This window comes from Erinaceus europaeus, chromosome 16 (assembly GCF_950295315.1).
Source record: "Erinaceus europaeus chromosome 16, mEriEur2.1, whole genome shotgun sequence".
NCBI lineage: Eukaryota > Metazoa > Chordata > Mammalia > Eulipotyphla > Erinaceidae > Erinaceus > Erinaceus europaeus.
The window spans coordinates 57,119,013-57,139,894 of record NC_080177.1 but is presented as its reverse complement, the minus strand read 5'-3'; the positions used below and the strand labels follow the sequence as shown (position 1 = coordinate 57,139,894).

Below are 20,882 nucleotides of genomic sequence, written 5' to 3'. Positions count from 1 at the left end.
GAGGTAGGGCTTCACAGTTGAAGTTAACAACTGAGAGCTTGATACATTTATCTGATAAAACATGCCAAGAGTGAAGCAAATTATTTCAAGTGTGTGCTGAAAGAATTCTGCACCTCTTAATCAGAAAGAATGTTCCTAGATTTTCACTAAAACACAATGGCTAAGCTCTCTGAATATAAAAAAAAATACTGAACTTTGAAAAAAATATTTTGCTTTTTAAAAAAGAACTTGAACTTTTTGGGAAAGTGAATGCCTTTTCTTGGATGTACTGTTATACCCTACATGTCTAACACTGCATCTTGTATAATATACATGTGTTTATTAAATATTTGCTGAATGAATACTCTTATCTGAAGGATAAGAAAAAACTTGGGGGGGGCAGGTGGTGGTGCATCTGGTTGAGCATACATGTTATAATATGCAAGGACCCAGGTTTGAGCCCCTGTCCCCACCTGCAGGGGGTAAGCTTCACAAGTGGTAAAGCAGAACTGCAGGTGTCTCTCTGTCTCTCTCCCTCTCTATCTCCCCCTTCCCTCTTGATTTTTGTCTGTCTCTATCCAATAAATAAATATAGATAATAAAAAATTAAAAATTAAAAAAAGAAAAAACTTGGATTAATGTGTATGACTTTTTTTTCTTTCTTTTTTTTTTTTTTTCTTTTCACCAGAGTACTGACCTGCTCTGATTTATGGGATTGAATCTGGGACCTTAGAGCCTCAGGCATGAGAGTCTTTTTACATAACCCTTATGCTATCTACCGCCACCCATGTGTGTCATTGACTTCCCATCATACGATTTGAAGTAAAGCAACAATAGAAAAGTTGCATATAATTCTTTCATTTTCTAAATTGATAGAAGACTAGTCTTTGTCTAAAGTAGACAGTTTGTAAAATGAACCGTTGTTTCTAATCTTCCCTCTGTGTGAAGTCTGAGGGCAAGAGATTGGAGATCATGAAGTGTCCTTTAGGGAGGCTTGGGTGGAAGAAAACAGATAGGTGAGTTCCCTGTGGCGGCAGTATGCGAATTCTGTCCAGCTCTTGGCAACTCTGGAGAAGCAGCCTATACATTACAGTGCTGGGGAGTTTAACAACAATAAGCCGTGGGTGGAGTGCTTAATCCTTTTAAGTGAATGATAAACACTAGAAGGCGTGTCTTCAGATTCCACTCCAGTGGGGCTGCAGGTCACGTGAGCTTCAAGTACTTCCCGATTCCTCGCCTAGGTCAGTCCCCCCTTGGCAGCGATCAGAGTCTTGGCTGGGACACTGAGTAGGGAGAGGAGGCAGGCAGAGAAAGTTGACTGTAAGGAAGTTCAGTACAGAAAGCTCTGAGAATCTCTTAACTCTAGCAATGCCGCACTTTACGGTGACCAAGGTAGAGGACACGGAGGAGGGGGCAGTAGCTTCGGTCTCCTCAGAGGGGGAGCCCAGTTTAGCAGAAAGAAAATCCCGTACTCTGCACTCAGAGGAACCAGGTGAGTCCTTGGTTTGAGAATTTTTTGAAACTTGAAGGGTTTTTGGCAACTAATACCAATGATGGCAACTAAAATACTCAAAATGCCTCCTTAAGGATGGAGAGAAAGTAATGTGATTAAAATGTTTTTCAGTCCCTCTGCTTCACTCCTTTGCATATCTGATCACTTCTCTCATTTCATGGCCTGGTTTATTTTTCCCCCACAAAGAATTCTGTGTTCATTACTAACAGGTGAAATGGAACCATGGCACTGTAAAAAGAGTTTTCAAGCAAAAAGGTGCCGTAAAAGTTTATATAGAATTTAGAATTCACCTTTTGCTCAGCAGTTTAATTTTTTTCTGGGGAAGTATATGAAGAGGATCATGGTTCAATAGTTTTGTGTGGTGGACTTTACACTTGTGACTTAAGTCATTCAGTATTTTGCCTCAACTTTCCAGTTAAACAGAAATTCAATAATGAATGACATAAGTATTCTTAAGGACAAAACAAAAATACAGTAGATGTTCATTATGGCAACTATCATAGCATCAGGAATTTGATGAATTTACTACCTTTCATAATGTGAAATGAATAGTGATTATCCCTATTATTTTTTGTGAATAGTAATATCTGCACTTGCTAGGGGCATTATTATTTTGAATTTTTAAACAGGCAATTAAAACCATAGTGATATAGTTTTAAATGCAGTTGTTTGAACCTCTTTTTAAGTCTTTAAATTTCATAAATTGTCAGTAAGTTCTCCAGTGTGTGAATCAAAGGGAATACCTTTTCTTTTCAAGTTTCTTTTCAGTTTGTGATCCTGACTTTTTCTTTAGCAACGAATTCATCATATTATTTTCCTGTAAACAGCTGTAGACGCTTTTGCTTGACTAAGTGGAGAGAGAGAGAGAGAGAGAGAGAGAGTGTGTGTGTGTGTGTGTGTGTAAGACTCTTAACTAAAGATGAGAGCTGTATAAAAAAAAAAACTGTTTATTTTTATCTCCCAGTGAGAATTGGCTAGGGGAAGATAAGGTTTTATGAAAATTATTTGTCAAACCAGGTGTCTCTCTTTTCTCTCTTTCTTTCTCTTTTTCCTTCTTTCTCACCTCCTTTTTTTCCCCTGCGTCAGAGCACTACTTTGGCAAGTGCAGTGCCAGGGATTGAACTGAGGACCTCATATTTGATAGTTCAGTGCTTTATTGACTGAAGTACCTCCCAAGCCACTTTGGAAAAAAAAATTTTTTTTATTTCTTCTTCACCAGCTCCATTATATTTGGGGAAATTTACTTGATTTACATTAGCTGAATGTTAAAAGGACTTAATATATTAACAACCAACTAGAAAATTAAAAAACATTTGAGAGCCAACAACTTGTAATGTCATTTCAAGATTTCATTTTCTTCAGTACTAAGTAGTAATTGCTTTGGACAAGGATGGAGTAATAGGTAACAATCTTAACTTGAATTTAATAATGCTTTCTATTTTGGCATTTTCCATAGCAGCCTAGAAAGTATCTACTTGAGTGACCTGTTGTTTGGCAAGTCAACAAAGGATGGCAGTATGTTATCTAAATTGTATGTGTTTTCAGAACTCCCACCTTCTGTACCCCAAATAGATTTTTGGACCATACTTCCAGAGGGATAAACAATAGGGAAGTTTCCAAAGGAGGGGGGGTGGGACACAGAACTCTGGTGGTGGGAACTGTGTGGAATTACACCTCTATTACAACTATAGCTTTTACAATCTTGTAAATCAATATTAAATCACTAATTCTTCTAGCGTTTGCCAAATCACTAATAAAAAAAACAAACCTTAAGGGGGTCGGGCGGTGGCGCAGTGGGTTAAGCGCATGTGGCGCAAAGCACAGGAACCGGCGTAAGGATCCCGGTTCGAGCCCCCGGCTCCCCACCTGCAGGGGAGTCGCTTCACAGGCGGTGAAGCAGGTCTGCAGGTGTCTGTCTTTCTCTCCCCTTCTCTGTCTTCCCGTCCTCTCTCCACTTCTCTCTGTCCTATCCAACAACGAATTGTGTCAACAAGGGCAATAATAATAACCACAACGAAGCTACAACAAGGGCAACAAAAGGGGGGAAAAATGGCCTCCAGGAGCGGTGGATTCATGGTGCAGGCACTGAGCCCAGCAATAACCCTGGAGGAGGGGAAAAAAAAAAACCTTAAAAAAACTAAATAAACTGTATGTATTTTTATTGTAGGGTTAAATTAGAGCTTGTTTGGAGGTTCTAGCAGGGGAGCGCAGCTACTAGTATACCCTCAACTTAAGACCAGTTCTGTCTCTATTCCAGGAAGGCTGTCCTCTTTCATCAAGCGCACAACTTCGGGAGGGATGCACATGGCACAGTGAGGGAGGAAGGGGACACCCGCCTAGTCAGCCAGATCAGCCAAATCAACCCTGGCGATCTATGGGGTGACTGATGTCGCAGCCAGATCGCCCTCATATCCTGTAGGGTTAAGTTCAAAGGGAAATGTATATGTAAAAGTTTTTTTTAAGAATTTATTTTTTTAATATTTTATTTATTTTCCTTTTTTGTTGCCCTTGTTGTTTTTATCACTGTTGTGGTTATTATTGTTGAAGAATTTATTTATTTATGAGAAAGATAGGCAAAGAGAGAAAGAACCAGACACCACTGGTACATTTGTTGCCGGGGATTGAACTCAGGACCTCATGGTTGAGAATCCAGTGCTTTATCCACTGTACCACCTTCTGGACCACTTAAAAGTTTTTTGTTTTTTTTGGCCTCCAGGGCTATTACTGGGGCTCAATGCCTGCACCACGAATCCACTGCTCTTGGAGGCTTTTTTTTTCCCTTTGTTGTTGCTCTTCTTGTTATTATTTTTTTATCGTTGTGGTTATTTTCATTATTGTTATTATTGATGTTGTTGCTGTTGGATAGGACAGAGAAATGGAGAGAGGAAGGGAAGACAGAGAGGGAGAGAAAGATAGACACCTGCAGGTCTGCTTCATCGCCAGTGAAACGATTTCCCTGCAGGTGGGGAGTCGGGGGCTTGACTGGGATCCTTACGCGGTCCTTTTGCTTAGTGCCACGTGCGCTTAACCCGCTGCGCTACCGCCCGACCCCCCCCCTTTTTAAAAGAATTTTTTAAAAAATTTTAAATTATTTATTTTCCCTTTTGTTGCCCTTGTAGTAGTTATTATTGTTGTTATTGATATCGTCATTGTTAGGACAGAGAGAAATGGAGAGAGGAGGGGAAGAAGACAGAGACGTGGAAAGAAAAAAAATTAAAAGTTTTGAAGGATATATATATTTTATATATATATATATATATTATTATTATTATTAACAGAGACAGAGAAATTGAGAGAGGAGGAGGTGATAGAGATGGAGAGAGACACCTGTAGACCTTCTTTACCAATTGTGAAGCTTCCCACCTGCAGATGGGGACCAGCGGCTTGAACCCGAGTCCTTTCGTTTGTAACTTGTGCCCTCAACTAGGTGCGCCAATGCCCAGCCCTTGGTCTCCTTGTTCTTGAGAACAGGGTTTTTTGTTTGTTTGTTTTTGAGCAGCTAATCGAAATATTGTTAAGTTCCAACCCTTTATTCTAAATTTAAATATTCTAAATTGATTGGTTTTTTTTTTGTTGTTGTTGCAAGCGTTCTGCATTAGCCAGGTATGTGACTAAATTATTCTTTAAAAACATTCTTACTAATTTATTATTGTATAGAGACAGAGAAATTCAGAGGGGAGGAGGAGGGAGAGAGACAGAGAGACACCTGCTGTCCTGCTTCACCAATCCTGAAGCTTTCCCCCTGTAGGTGGGGACCAGTAGCTTGAACCTGGTTCCTTGCTCACTTTAATGTGAGTGCTTAACCAGGTGTTTCACCACCTGGCCCTGAATCTTTTTTGGTCTGAGTGTTTTTTCCTTTCATAACTATGAAAGAAAAATATGTAGTGTTACATTAAATTAAATATATAGAAAGAACATTATCTATTAAAATGTTTTTTAAAAGATAAGACTTATTTGCACTGTGCTGGTAATTTAAGATAAAATAGAAATAAGACTACAGATATAACCAAAACTCACTTTTAAAAGTACATGAATTTTTGCCATCATAAGTACTAGAATTCCAGTCTATTATAACTCTGTATCTTGCCTTTGAGGGGAAAAGTAGAAAGTCAGAATTTCCCAGTGTCTATCTGGACTGTTTGCTCCCTTTTCAGTCTAGGTACTTCATCCTGTTTTCTCTGTAGCTTATCCATAAAAATGACCTGTACTTCACTCCGCATTATAGTCACCTGTTAACTTGTGCTGCTGATGGTGCTCTTTGGTCCAGATCTAGCCTTTTAAAAAATATTTATTTATTCCCTTTTATTGCCCTTGTTTTATTGTTGCAGTTATTGTTGTTGTTATCATTGTTGGGTAGGACAGAGAGATATGGAGAGAGGAGGGGAAGACAGAGGGGGAGAGAAAGACACCTACAGACCTGCTTCACCGCTTTTGAAGTGACTCCCCTGCAGGTGAGGGGGCAGGGGGCTCAAACAGGGATCCTTCTGCTTTGTGCCATGTGCGCTTAACCTGCTGCGCTACCGCCCGACTACCTAGATTTAGCCTTTTTAAAATTACCGCCTGAATTAGAATTTATTGAATGCAGTATGAAAAACCGTATTCATTATTATTTTATTTAAGAAAATTGTCACCAAGGTTACTATTGGGTTTGTTAGCCTGAAACTGTCCACTGCTTCTGGTGGCTATTTTATTTTATGATAGGGTGAGAGATAGAGAGGGATAGAAAGACAGAAACTGTGATTTCTTTGAATTTCAAAACTTTATTAGATATTTTTTCTTCATTCAACGTCTCGAAATGTCTGCTCTTTTGAATTTGTCTTTTCTCTGTGTTTTTTTAGTTTGTTTATTCATTTATTCCCTTTTGTTGCCCTTGTTTTCTTGTTGTAGTTATTGTTGTTATTGATGTCATTGTTGTTAGATAGGACAGAGAAATGGAGAGAGGAGGGGAAGACAGAGGAGGAGAGAAAGATAGACACCTGTAGACCTGCTTCACTGCTTGTGAAGTGACCCCCCTTGCAGGTGGGGGAGCTGGGGACTTGAACCAGCCTCCTTAAACCGGTCCTTGCGCTTTGCGCCATGTGCGCTTAACCAGCTGTGCTACCTCCCAGCCCCCACTACCTTTACTTTTATATTGTGTCAGTTATTTATCTTTACTTTTTTTAACGAGAACGTCGCTCAGCTCTGGTTGATAGTGGCGCTGAGGAATGAACTTGGATCAGTTCCCTGATGCCTCAGACATGAAAGTTTGTTGTGCTGCTGATAGTACTGTCTCTTTGGTCAGATCTATTTATTTTATTATTACTGTTTGAATTAGAATTTACTCAATGCAGCATGAGAAACCATATTCTTTTTTTACTTTATTTTATTTAAAAAAAAAAACTGCTACCAGGGTTACTATTGGGGGTTGTCAAGCCTGCATAATAATGTCCACTGCTTCTGGTGGCATTTTATCTTATTTTATTTTTTGATAGGATAAGAGATAAGAGGATCATAAAGAGAGACGAGATACCTGCAGCACTGCTTAGCATTCATGAATCTTCCCTCCTGCAGGTAGGGACTAGGGGCTTGAACCCAGGTCTTAGTGTATGGTAATACACCACTACTTGGCCCTCTATATCCATATTTTATATGTAAAAAATATTCATTTATAGGGTGAGGGAGACAGCATAATAGTTATGTAAAATGCCTTTCAAGCCTGAGGCACCAAGGGATCCCCAGTTCAATCCCCAGCACCACCATAAGCCAAAGCTACACAGTAATCTGGATATATGTATATGTATATTAGCATTAGGATATATATATTAACATTAGGGAGAAAGAGAGCTAGAGCACGAAATGAATGAGAACTTGAGACATTATACTTTTAGGCCCAAAGCTTTAGGTGTTTTGCCACCTCCCAGGCCATAATTCATCATTTCCCGTTTCCTTCTTTTGTTGCACTTTCTTTTTGTATACCAACATTTTCTTTTTGTCATCTTTCTTTATGCTGATTCTTAGGAAAGTTCATCCTCTAATTTTTTTTTTTTTTAAATAGGGGCCAGATGGTGGCTCCACTGAAAAAACACACAAGTTACCATTCACAAGGATCCAGGTAAAGGCCCCCAGTCCTCACATGTAGGGGAGAAGTTCCACAAGTGGTGGAGCAGACTGCGGGTTTCCCTTTCTCTCTTTCCTTTTCTCCCTCTCTCAACCTATTTCCCTGTTTCTGTCATAATTAAAATTTTTTTATATTTTATTTATTTTTTCCCTTTTGTTGCCCTTGTTTTTTTATTGTTGTAGTTATTATTGTTGTCGTTGTTGTTGGATAGGACAGAGAGAAATGGAGAGAGGAGGGGAAGACAGAGAGGAGGAGAGAAAGACACCTGCAGACCTGCTTCACCGCCTGTGAAGCGACTCCCCTGCAGGTGGGGAGCCGGGGTTCGAACCGGGATTCTTATGCTGGTCCTTGTGCTTTGCGCCACCTGCACTTAGCCCGCTGTACTACAGCCCGACTCCCCATAATTAAAATTTTAATGTATTGGGAGCTGGGCATTAGTGCAGCGGGTTAAGCACACATGCCACGAGGCACAGGACAGGCTTAAGGATCCCAATTCAAGCCCCCAGCTCCCCACCTGCAGGGGGAGTCATTTCACAAGTGGTAAAGCAAGTCTGCAGGTGTCTAATCCAGTGGGTTAAGCGCATGTGGCGCAAAGCGCAGGGACCCGCGTACGGATCCCGGTTCGAGCCCCCGGCTCCCTACCTGCAGGGGAGTCGCTTCACAGGCGGTGAAGCAGGTCTGCAGGTGTCTGTCTTTCTCTCCCCTTCTCTGTCTTCCCCTCCTCTCTCCATTTCTCTCTGTCCTATCCAACAACGAATTGCGTCAACAAGGGCAATAATAACAGTCACAACGAAGCTACAACAAGGGCAACAAAAGGGGGAAAAAATGGCCTCCAGGAGCGGTGGATTCATGGTGCAGGCACCGAGCCCAGCAATAACCCTGGAGAAGGAAAAACAACAACAACAACAACAAAAAAAAACAGAAAAAAAAAAACAGCAACAGCAATGGCAACAATAACAGTAACAACAAGGGAAAAACAATAAAAGGTGGGGAAAGAAGGGCCTCCAAGAGCAGTGGATTTGTAGTGCAGGCACTGAGCCTTGTCGATAACCCTGGAGGCAAAAAAAAAAAGTATTTCATCAAATTAAAGACTAGGGGGTAGGGGTGGTTTGGTTCGGGTTCTGGAACATGCTGGCAGAGGAGGACCTAGAGGAGGTTGAATTGTTACGTGGAAACGGAGAAATGTTGCACATGTACAAACTACTGTGTTTTACTTGTTGACTGTAAGCCATTAATTTCCCAATATTAGTTCAGAATTATCCACTACCACTTCTTGTCTAGCCTCCCAAAGTTATCCATGACAGTACCTGAGGGATTTTTCTCAAATATAAACCTCATTCATCTACTCCCCCATTAAAAACTGTAGGTGTAGTCTGGAAGGTGGTGCAGAGGTAAAGCTTTGGACTCTCAAGCATGAGGTCCTGAGTTCGATCCCCAGCAGCATATGTGCCAGAGTGATGCCTGGCTCTTTCTCTCTCCTCCTATCTTCCTCATTAATAAAGAAATAAAATCTTAAAAAAAAACTGTAGGGGACAGGGTGTGTTCGTTCACATAGTTGAGCACATGTGGTAACAATGTGCAAGGACCTGGGTTCCCCATTTACAGGAGGGAAGCTTCATAAGTGGAGAAACAGTACTGCAGATGTCTTTCTTCTTTCCCTCTCTAGTGTTAGTGCTTTTTTTGGTCTTGTTTTTTACTTATTTTTTATTAGAGATTTAATATTGATTTATAACTCCCTCTCTATTTCCACTTTCTCATCTCGGTTTCTCTCTGTATCTATGCAATAAATAATAAATAGTTTTAAAACCCTGTAATGTCAATATACTGCCCACAGAATGGAGTCTGTGCTACTTAACAGGTCATATATCTACTACTACTTGATCTAGAATGTCCAAATTTAACAAAAGTTCATGAATTTCTCTATTGTTTCCACACAGTTTTTTCATCTTCCTGGGTTATTCTTTCCACCAATTCAACAAATACTCTTCCTTGAAAACTGAACTCAAATATTACTTCCTCCTTAATGACTTCTCCATTACATTCTCCAAGGCATATGATGTAATGTGTACCATCCCACGGCTCTTTGCCCCTACCCCAATACAGCATTTTAATTCCCCTGACTAATTATATACTAAAGCTCCATAAGGATAGCCACTGTGTTCTGTTCATCTTTGTTTATCTGCTAGTGCCTGGCATACCGTCTGATTCTTAAAAGCACTAACTAAATATTAGGCGGATTACTTAAAATATAAAGCAAGACAGCATATATTCAGCACTTGAGAGGAAGATTAAACCTGTTAGAATATGAAACCTTGGGGGCCGGGTGGTGGTGCACCTGGTTGAGCACATACGTCGCTATGTTTAAGGACCCAGGTTCAAATCCCCAGCCCCCCATCTACAGAGGGGAAGCCTCACAGGCAGGGCTGCACATATGTATATTTCTCTCTCCCTCTCTCTCTCCTCCCCTCCCATTTCAGTTTCCCTCTGTCTAGTCAATAAAAGAAAAAGAATCTGAAACCTCCCTGCAGACCTAAGGAAAGAAGATACAGTTGAGTTGGACCATCAAATGTAAGTAGAGGAGGACAAGGAAGCTTTCAGTGAAATTTTGACTAAATATGCATGAGTCTAGAATCAAGACTCAAAGTATTTTGGAGAATATGAAGCAGAAGATTCATGACTAAGTGTAATAAATAGAGAAGAGTAGCTAGCTGGTTCTAGAGAATAAACACATTGAAGTGTTAGCATGTAGAGAGTGGTGTAAAGAAGTATACCTGCCTGTCTCTAATAAACTTGACTGCCAGGATAAATTTATACTTAAAAAAATTTTTTTAATGTCCTGCAACTTTAATGTCCTGCTCCCCCAAGGATAAGTTTATTCTATAAGCCAAGGTGTCCAAAAAGATGAACCAGAAGCTACTTACAGGGACTTAAGCCATTAGCCTCTGCTGTGTCAGTTACAGCCACCCATCCAGGTTCAAGCCCAGCCCCCACCTCCTTGATGGAAGCTTTGGTGCTGTGGTCTCTTTCACACACTTTCTTGTTGTTAAAATTCGGACGGCTCTTGCCGGGCGGGTCTAGCTTCACAGGCGGGTAACAGAGACGCGGAGACAACGGCTGGGCAGGGAAGCTGTATGTCTTTATTCAGGAACAACGATTCATAAACTAAGACAAACTAATCACCAAACAGAACTCTGCTGACTCTTTGCGGCGGCACAAGCACTCCCTCTTACTCTGTAACTCGGGAACTCTCCAACTCTCGTACTGGGGAACCCTCTGAAACTCTTCCACTGTGGAACTCTCTCTTACTCTCTAACTCTCAAACTCTCGAACTCAGGAACCCTCTGTCGGGGTTCTTTTGGGGCGGGGCCAAGCGGGCAGCGAAATTAACAGGATTGATGCAATTCTCTTGGCAGGGGAGAACTAGAACCCAATGTAAAGCATACAACACTTTCTACCTTCTGTCTCCGTCTAAAAATTAAAATTAAAAAGGTAGATTTTTAGATTTTTAATAGGAAGAAAATGGACTATTGCTTGCATGTGTGAGAATTGTGGTGACAGGAAGAATAACTGAATATTTTAACGGTCCAAGCTAGAAAGGATGGGGATATAATGACAGTGCTATGGAGAAGAGATTAGTAGCCACCGTCAGTTAGATATGCTGAATGAAGGAAGGGCGAGAAATTAAAAAGTTGGAAACAGCTATACTGACTGCTTCAACTTCTCATATTAGCCACCTTCTTGTTAACTTTTTTTTTTTTTTTTTTTAAGAAGATTCATTTCACAAGAGAAAGAGAGAAACCAGGGAACCTCTATGGTAAAAGTATGCTGCTGGAAATTGAATCTGGTCCTCTGGTATTTAAGTCAGCACTCTACTCACTAAGCCATTTCCCAAGTTATAACACTTATTTCTTCTCTTTTCCTATCAGTTAGACATATATACTAAGACAGTGTCACAATATATTTATTTGTATGCTACGTATATTATTGCCTGTTCTACTCTAGAACTTTTTTCACTAGCTATGCCCTTATTTGTTAGTCCCTTTAACCAGAATGTTTCCCTTTCTCCATATTCTCTTACCATTACTCTCTTTATTAACTATTTTTAGGTAAGAGTTGTTTGTTTGTTTTATGAGGGAGAGAGAAAGACCAGAGCATCCCTTAGTCACATGGAGTGCTGTGGCCTCACACATGAAAAGTAGCCTCTACACACTGACCTGCCCTACCACCCCTGTGCCTTTCTTTTTTAATGCAGAGCCAGAGCCTTGTGCATATATCAAACCACTGTTAAGTGGCATCCCTGGACTGACTTATGTATGTATTTGTGCTTTTATATATTATGAGAGAGGGTGGTGGAGAGAGAGACTATAGAACCAACCCACCATTCATGGAGCTCCCCTACTGCTAGCCATTATGTGAGCAATCTTCCTTCCCCCCATGCATACATATATTTTATGAATTTTAATATTTAGCTTTATCATCCCTTGATACCATCACTTTAATTTTTGTAGTTGATGTACACAGTATTTTATGTATGACAATTATTATTATTTCTTTTTTTTCTATTTTTTTTAAATTTTTTTTATTTATGAAAGGATTAATTAACAAAACCATAGGGTAGGAGGGGTACAACTCCACACAATTCCCACTGCCCAATCTCCATATCCCACCCCCTCCCCAGTAGCTTTCCCATTCTCTATCCCTCTGGGAGCATGGACCCAGGGTCATTGTGGGTTGCAGAAGGTAGAAGGTCTGGCTTCTGTAATTGCTTCCCCGCTGAACATGGGCATTGACTGGTCAGTCCATACTCCCAGTCTGCCTCTCTCTTTCCCTAGTAGGGTGTGTCTCTGGGGAAGCTGAGCTCCAGGACACATTGGTGGGGTCTTCAATCCAGAGAAGCCTGGCCGGCATCCTGATGACACCTGGAACCTGGTGACTGAAAAGAGAGTTAACATGCAAAGCCAAACAGATTGTTGAGCAATCATGGACCCAAAGCTTGGACTTTGGAGAGGAAGTGTTAGGGAGGTACTCACTGCAAACTCTAGTATACTTCTGCTTTCTTACTTTGGTGCCATACTCCAAACTCAGTCAATTTCTGCTTTGCGTTTCTACTTCTTTTTTTTTTTTTTTTACATGCATAACATTCCCCAGATTCCCATTTAACAATACAACCCCCACTATTTCATTCATCATTTTTCATGGACCTGTATTCTCCCCACCCACCCACCCACCGCAGAGTCTTACTTTGGTGTAATACTCCAAAACTTGAAAAACAAGATTAGAAAAGAAAACACAAGTCGAACCTGAAATGGAATTGGAGTATTACACCAATTATTATTATTTCTTATTTAAGCTCATTCCTCTCCAAACTTCTTAAGACTAAAGGGTTGGGAGTCTGGCAGTAGTGCTGTGGGTTAAGTGCACGTGGTGTGAAGCGCAAGGACCCGTGTTAGGATCCTGGTTTGAGTCCCAGGCTCCCCACCTGCAGGGGGGTCGCTTCACAGGCAGTGAAGCAGGTCTGCAGGTATCTTATCTCTCCCCCTCTCTGTCTTCCCCTCCTCTTTATTTTTTTCTGTCCTATCCAACAATGACAACATCAATAACAATAACTACAACAACAAGGGCAACAAAAGGGAAAATAAATATAAAAAAATTTTTAAAAGAGTGCCTAACATATAGTAGGTATTCAGAGTTTTGGTTTAATTAATAACAACAGTTGCCTAGAGGCCACTAAAGATAAGAGACTATCCTAGGGACCATTCTCAATGTGTTATTTGCATATAAATAACACAGTGCTTTAAGTGTACCTGCCTGTCTCTAATAAAGTTGGTATTCACTTCATTTTGCATATCATATCCTTGCTTCCTTCATTTTTAGGCGTTTACATAATTTCATTTTTTTAGCATTTTTCTTTTTTTTTTTTTTTTAGATTAAAAAATATTTATTCCCTTTTGTTGCCTTTTTTTTTTTAATTGTTGTTGTCTTTGTTGGATAGGACAGAGAGAAATGAAAAGAGGAGGGGGCGACAAGGAGGGAGAGAGAAAGACATCTGCAGACCTACTTCACTGCCTGTGAAGCGACTGCCCTGTAGGTGGGGAGCCAGAGGCTCGAACCTTTATCCTTACAGGCGGTCCTTGCGCTTTGCGCCATGTGCGCTTAACCCGCTATGTTACCACCTGACTCCCTCAGTTTACTTTTTTAAAAATAATATTTATTTATTTATTTATTTATTTATTTATTCTCTTTTTGTTGTCCTTGTTGTTTTATTGTTGTGGCCATTGTTGTTATTGATGTCATAGTTGTTGTTGGATAGGACAGAGAGAAATGGAGAGAGGTGGGGAAGACAGAGAGGGGGAGAGAAAGATAGACACCTGCAGACCTGCTTTACCGCTTGTGAAGCAACTCCCTTCCAGGTGGGAGCCTGGGGCTTGAACCTGGACGTCCTTCTGCTGGTCCTTGTGCTTTGCTCCACATGCGCTTAACCCGCTGCGCTACCACCCGGCTCCCCTCATTTTACTTTTTAAAATGTATTTTATTTACACATAACAGAGAGCACCAGCCTAGCACTTGCAATGCTTAGGATCAAACTATGAACCTCAAGCATACAAGTCTGATACTTTACCAACTGTCTTCTAATTGCTTTACACTTCCCAGACTTTTCCTAACATAACCCTGTCCCTCCAAGCAAAACACCCCAAATAGGAGCTGTGTTTCTTCCTTCCTGTGTTTTTGAACACTCCATGATTTTCTTTCTCTCCTTCTCCCCTCCCCCTTTTTAAAAAATTTATTTATTTATTTATTTGGAAGATAGGAGGAGAGAAAGAACCAGACATCACTCTGGTACATGTGCTATTGGGGATTGTACTGATAACCCCATGCTTGAGAGTCCAGTGCTTTAGCCACTGTGCCACCTCCCGGAACACCTTTTTTTTTCTCTTCTCAAGAGAGACCACTCTGCTATTTTGTGCAGTGCCAAAAACCTAACCCATATAAGTTCTGCACACTACTAATCATTACTACATCCTTCTCACCCCATTTTAAAAATGTGGTTCTGGAACTTAAATTTAGGGCCTCATAGATGTTAGAGATGAAGTGTATCACTCAGCCACCTCTCCAGCCCACTGAATCACCATTTTTAAGGTTTTTGAAAGTTCTATTTGAAGTTCTCATAACTTTAATCTCAATTACTCCTCTATTCCTTGGGATTATTGTAGCACTAAATCTAATCCAAAGATCACTAACTCTATCCCCTAAGTCTCTATAATTTTCTCTGAGCTAGTTTCCCCTCCCCCCCCCCTTTTTTTTTTTTGCCTCCAGGGCTATTGCTGAGGCTTGGTGACAGCACCATGAATCCACTGCTCCTGGAGGCTTTTTAAAAATTTTTTAAAAAATTCTTCTTAATATTTATTTATTCCCTTTTGTTGCCCTTGTTGTGGTTATTATTGATGTCGTTGTTATTGGATAGGACAGAGAAATGGAGAGAGGAGGGGGAAGACAGAGAGAGAGAGAGAAAGATAGACACTTGCAGACCTGCTTCACCGCCTGTGAAGTGACTCCCCTGCAGGTGGGGAGCTGGGGGCTCGAACCAGGATCATTAAGTCGGTCCTTGCTAAGAACCGGGATCCTTAAGTCGGTCCTTGCTTAGCGCCACGTGCGCTTAACCCTCTGTGCTACCGCTTGACTCCGGGCTTTCTCCCCTCCTCCTTTTGTTGCCCTGGTTGTTTAACATTGTGGTTATTATTATTGTTGTTGCCATTGATGTCGTTGTTGGATAGGACAGAGAAATAGAGAGAGGAGGGGAAGACAGGGGGAGAGAAAAGTTGACACCTGAAGACCTGCTTCACCACCTGTGAAGCAACCCCCCTGCAGGTGGGGAGCTGGAACCGGGATCTTGCACTTCGCGCCATGTGCACTTAACCCGCTGTGCCACCGCCTGACTGTTGTTTTTTTTTTACTTTTTTAATGTTGTTGTAGTTATTGATGTAGTTGTTGTTGGATAGGACAGAGAAATGGAGAGAGGAGAGGAAGACGGAGAGGGGAAGAGAAAGATAGACACCTGCAGACCTGCTTCACCGCCTGTGAAGCAATTCCCCTGAAGGTGGGGGAGCCGGAAGCTCGAACCGGCATCATTGCTTCGCGCCATGTGCGCTTAACCCGCTGCGCTACCGCCCGACCCCCCTTCATAGATCTCTTGTGCACATTTTCTATGACAGTAGTAAGAATTTTCCCCTAAATTTAGTACTTTAGAGAAAACCTTTATAATCTTTCCATTTTTGTGTATCATCTTTACGTTCATTTTATCTTTTTTTTGAGTCACTGCTTTTCTGGTTTCCTTTATAAAGAAGGATGTGTCACTAAATGAAATAGCAGCATGTTTGCCACAAATAGAATATTAACTAAAAATAGATGTAATACAAACGATTTTAATCTTCCTAGATACTGTTGCCAAGCAGAGGCTGTGAGCCGGTTACAAAAGAGATCTCAGAATTTTGAAGAGATGTTAAATATAGTCTAGTGTACCCATCAAAACGATTTAATAAAGGGCACTGACTTTCCATTAGTAGGATTACTTGCAGGACTTTTATGAGAAAGTGGAATCACATCTAGAGAATCAGGATCTCAATTATTAAGGGAATCTTAGTTATTCAGGGGCTAAGGGAAAGATAGCTTACTAGCTAGGACGCTTGCCTTGCCATACTTCATCACACAGAAAGTGCTATGGGGGCTGAGTGGTTGCGCACCTGGCTGAGTGCACACATTGCAGTGTGCAAGGACCTGGGTTCCATCCCTGGTCCCCACCTGCAGGAGGAAAGCTTCACCAGTGGTAAAGCAGGGCTGCAGGTGTCTCTCTGTCTCTCTCCTTCTCTATCACCCCCTTCCCTCTTGATTTCTGGCTGCCTCTATCCAATAAATAAAGATAATAAAAATTTTAAAGGAAGTGTGTTGGCACTGGAAGAAGCTCTGGTACTGTGGTGTCACTCTTCTCTCTAGCTCTCTTTTCTCAACTTAGTTGAGAAAGCAGGCCAAAGCAATAAAATCGAGCATAACCAAGGCCCTCAGCAATAACCCTGGAGGCAAAAAAAAAAAAAAAAAAAAAAGGGCAGGGGAGGGGGAAGAAACTAGCTCAGAGAAAATTATAGTGACTTAGGGGGTGCAGTTAGTGATCCATAATAAATCAGTAAATACTCAGTCAAAATGTACTAAGATGAGCCAGGGATATAGTGCAATAAATAGTGCAATAGACTTGTATGTCTGAGGCACCAGAGATCCTCATTTGAATTCCTGCACCACCATAAGACAGCCAAGAACTACTTTGTTAAAAAAAAAAAAGACTAACTTGCTAAAATATTTAAGACAAAATGAGTTTAATAAAATTTTCAAGCTAAAGATACAATAAATATTTTATGAATATTATTTTTCATTTTAAAAAATATCTATTGGATACAGTCAGAAATCAAGAAGGAAGGGGGGAGATAGAGAGACAGACACCTACAGCACTGTGTCACCACTCACAAAGCTTTCCCCCTGCAGGTGGGAACTGGGGTCTTAAACCCGGGTCCTTGTGCATTGTAGCATGTGTGCCTCAACTAGGTAGGCGAACCACCACTCGGCCCATGAATATTTATTTACTTATTTATTTTTTAATTTTTTGTTGTTGTTGCACTTGTTTTATTGTTGTAATTTTTTAAATTTCTTTATTGGGAGATTAATGGTTTTTTTTTTTTTTTTGTACTTGCTTAAGTGGGGCATGAATTTTTATTTTATTTTAGTTATAAAAAGGAAACACTGACAAAACCATAGGATCAGAGGGGTACAACTCTACATAGTTCCCACCACCAGAACTCCGTATCCCATCCCCTCCCCTGATAGCTTTCCTATTTTTTAACCTTCTGGGAGTATGGACCCAAGGTCATTGTGGGATGCAGAAGGTGGAAGGTCTGACTTCTGTAATTACAGTAGACAATAACTATAATAGTTTGTACATGCATAACATTTCTCAGTTTTCCACAAAACAATACAACCCCCATTAGGTCCTCTGTTATCCTTTTCCAGGACCTGTACTCTCCCTCCTATCCACACCACAGTCTTTCACTTGGTGCAATACACCAACTCCATAAATATTTATTAAAGAAATAATAAGTAGCACAAAGGGGCTGGTATGTTGTTTGTGAATGCATATTTTATCCAGATTATAAATGTAACATTATTGAACCAAATGAGACTAGCTATTAATACCACATGGTGGTACTATCTTAAGCCTGTGTTTTTTTTTATGAGTGCCAAGTATTCACCCACTTACTTTGACATTTTCTTCAGCATCATTGTACTGCAAAGTGTTTAGTCAGAAGAAATATTTTCAGCTTCTTAAATTCTAACCTTTACCATGACTATCTGCAGAACTATAATTTTTCCCCATTGCTTCCCAGGCTTCACTGGAGCTTGGTGGCTGCATGATGTTCTCTGTAGACTATTTTGTTGTTGTTCTTTTCAGATAGAGGGTGAAAGACAGAGAGGGAAATTGAGACAAGTAGAGGGGGAGAGATACCACAGCACTGCTTCTCCACTCCTGAAGCTTTTCCTTTCCATTGTGCTCTTTTGTGGTAGTCAAGGGCTCGAACCCAGGTTCTCATGCATGGGAAAGTGTGTGCTTGGCTGCAAGAGCTATCTCCTGGCACCTCACACTGTAATTTTTACTATTTTTACTAAAGATCATTCCTTGACATACCACTTTTTCAGGTAATGAATAGCTTCAATAATTTTCTGTAGTAAGCTTTATTATTTTACTTTTTAAAATAATTTATTAATTATTGGATAAAGACAGAAACTGAGAGTGGAGGGGGAGATAGAAAGGGAGGAAAGAGAGACACCCACAGCCCTGCTTCACCACTCATGAAGCTTTCCCCCTGCAGATAGTGGGGACCAGGTGCACCACCTCCTGGCTCAATATTATTATTTATAGTGAGCCTTATTTTTCTGCTCTTTATGTAGTAAATAAAGGTTTGTGTTTTTATAAATATTTTATTTATTTATTGAGAAAGAGAGAAAGAACCAGACATCACTCTGTTATATGTGCTGCTAGGAATTGAACTTGGAACCTCATGCTTCAGAGTCCAATGCTTTGCCCACTGTGCCATCTTCCAGACCACTGTGTGTGTCTTTTTTTTTTTTTCCTCCAGGGTTATTGCTGGGTTCGGTGCCTGCACCATGACTCCACCGCTCCTGGAGGCCTTTTTTTTATATATATTTATTTTATTTATTTATTCCCTTTTGTTGCCCTTGTTGTTTTATTGTTGTAGTTATTATTGTTGTTGTCGTTGTTGGATAGGACAGAGAGAAATGGAGAGAGGAGGGGAAGACAGGGGGAGAGAAAGATAGACACCTGCAGACCTGCTTCACCTCCTTTGAAGCGACTCCCCTGCAGGTGGGGAGCCAGGGTTCAAACCGGGATCCTTATGCCGGTCCTTGTGCTTTGCGCCACCTGCGCTTAACCTGCTGCGCTACAGCCCGACTCCCCTGGAGGCCATTTTTTACCCCTTTTGTTGCCCTTGTTGTAGCCTCGTTGTGGTTATTATTATTGCCATTGTTGATGTTGTTCGTTGTTGGATAGGACAGAGAGAAATGGAGAGAGGAGGGGAAGACAGAGAAGGGGAGAGAAAGATAGACATCTGCAGACCTGCTTCACCGCCTGTGAAGCGACTCCCCTGCAGGTGGGAAGCCAGGGTCTCCAACCGAGATTCTTGTGCCGGTCCTTGCGCTTTGCGCCACATGCACTTAACCCACTGCACCACCGCCCGACCCCCGTGTGTCTCTTTTTTAATCAGTGCATTGCTTAGCTCTGGCTATTGATGGTGCCAGGAATTGAATCTGTTACCTCAAAACCTCAGATAGAAGAGACTATGGCTCTGTCTCCATGGGTCAAGGCTAAGAAATGTTAAATTATTTCATCAGAGTTAAATGAACACTGTATGGTAGAGCTAGGACCTCACCATTTGTATGTTTTCTTTTAACTAGAGCACTACTCAGCTCAGGCTTACCGTGGTTCCAGGTATTAAACCTTGGCCCTTTGGTATCTCTGGCATGCGCAAAAGTCTGTTACTCTACCTATGATGCTATCTCCCCAGCCTAATCTTACCATTTTTTTTTCTGCATCCAAGTCCTGTTCTCTTTGAGCTGTGCCTCTTGTTTGTTCCAGGACAGCTGCATAGCTATCACAGTGAGTCTGCTTCACCTTTGTCTTCATCACTTCTCTTCTCCCAGTCTTTTTTATAACTCAGCAAGTAGCATCTGTGTTCTTATAATTGCTCTAGAAAGAACTTTGAGTTCATTCTTTCTTTCCATCTTCCCCTGAATGTGCCCATTAGCATGTTAATTTTGTGAGCCCTCCCTCTGAAACATGCCCAGCATCTGACTACTTCTCTGTATTTTTACTGATTTATGATTTCATCCAAACTGCCATTAGACCACTGCAAAAGCTTCCTATTTTTCTACTTTTCTCTGCTTAATTTGCCTCCTGTAATCTCTTCTCCAGACCGCAACTAAAAGGATTGTATTAAAACAAAGCCTTTGGATAGTTACCTAGATAACTCTAAAAGTAAAATCAAAATTCCTACAATACCCCACATGATCTGTTCACCCTTTGTCACACACGTATATCTTGAGAGCTTGTTTGGAGGTTCTAGCAGGGGAACTCGGCTACCAGTCCCTCTCTATTTGGGGAAGGCCATCCTCTTCAATAGAGCACGCAGCTTCGGGAGGGACACACATGGAGCGGTGAGGGAGGAAGGTGACACGCGCCTAGCCACCCAGATCAGCCGAATCAACCCTGGTGATCAGTGGGGTGACAGATGTCGCAGCCAGATGGCCCTCACATCCCACACATGTATATTTTATTCTGTGTTCTGTCACTGTTACACTGCTGCTTTCCTGCTAACCTGACCTCTGACCTTTCCCTTCTGCTACTCGTTGAACATGCAAACAGATCTTCCTTGATTCTTCTGACTCTTCTTCTGAGAGTGTGTATATGTGTGTGTGTGTACACACGCGCATGCACAGACATTTGTTTAACTAGATGCCTTACTTCAAAGTTTCTAATCAAATGTCCTATTATTCGAGTGACCTTTTTACAGTAACTATCTAAACTAGGACACAGACCATTCTAATTACTTGCCAGTTTTTTTGTTTTGTGACTTCTTTCACTCTTGACATACAGGCATTTATTATGTAGCTTTTTCTTATTAACATAAGGAGGAAGTTCTTTGTTACTACATTTCTACTGGTTAGAATGGTGTTTAGGGG

At 41.0% G+C, this 20,882-nt stretch overlaps 1 protein-coding gene across 3 annotated transcripts in view; it reads left to right on the top strand.

Moving 5' to 3' along the window:
- Window positions 1-20,882, top strand: part of SLC12A6 (solute carrier family 12 member 6) — a 135,081-nt gene that overhangs the window by 21,178 nt on the left and 93,021 nt on the right. Inside the window, exon 1 of one of the 3 annotated variants that reach the window (XM_007521676.3) lies at window positions 1,240-1,471. The exons of the other annotated variants lie outside the window; for them this stretch is intronic. Coding sequence (XP_007521738.1) covers window positions 1,348-1,471 — 124 coding nt within the window. The 5' untranslated portion in view covers window positions 1,240-1,347. Of the gene's footprint in view, window positions 1-1,239; window positions 1,472-20,882 lie in introns of those variants that run through there. 3 annotated transcript variants of the gene reach the window in all.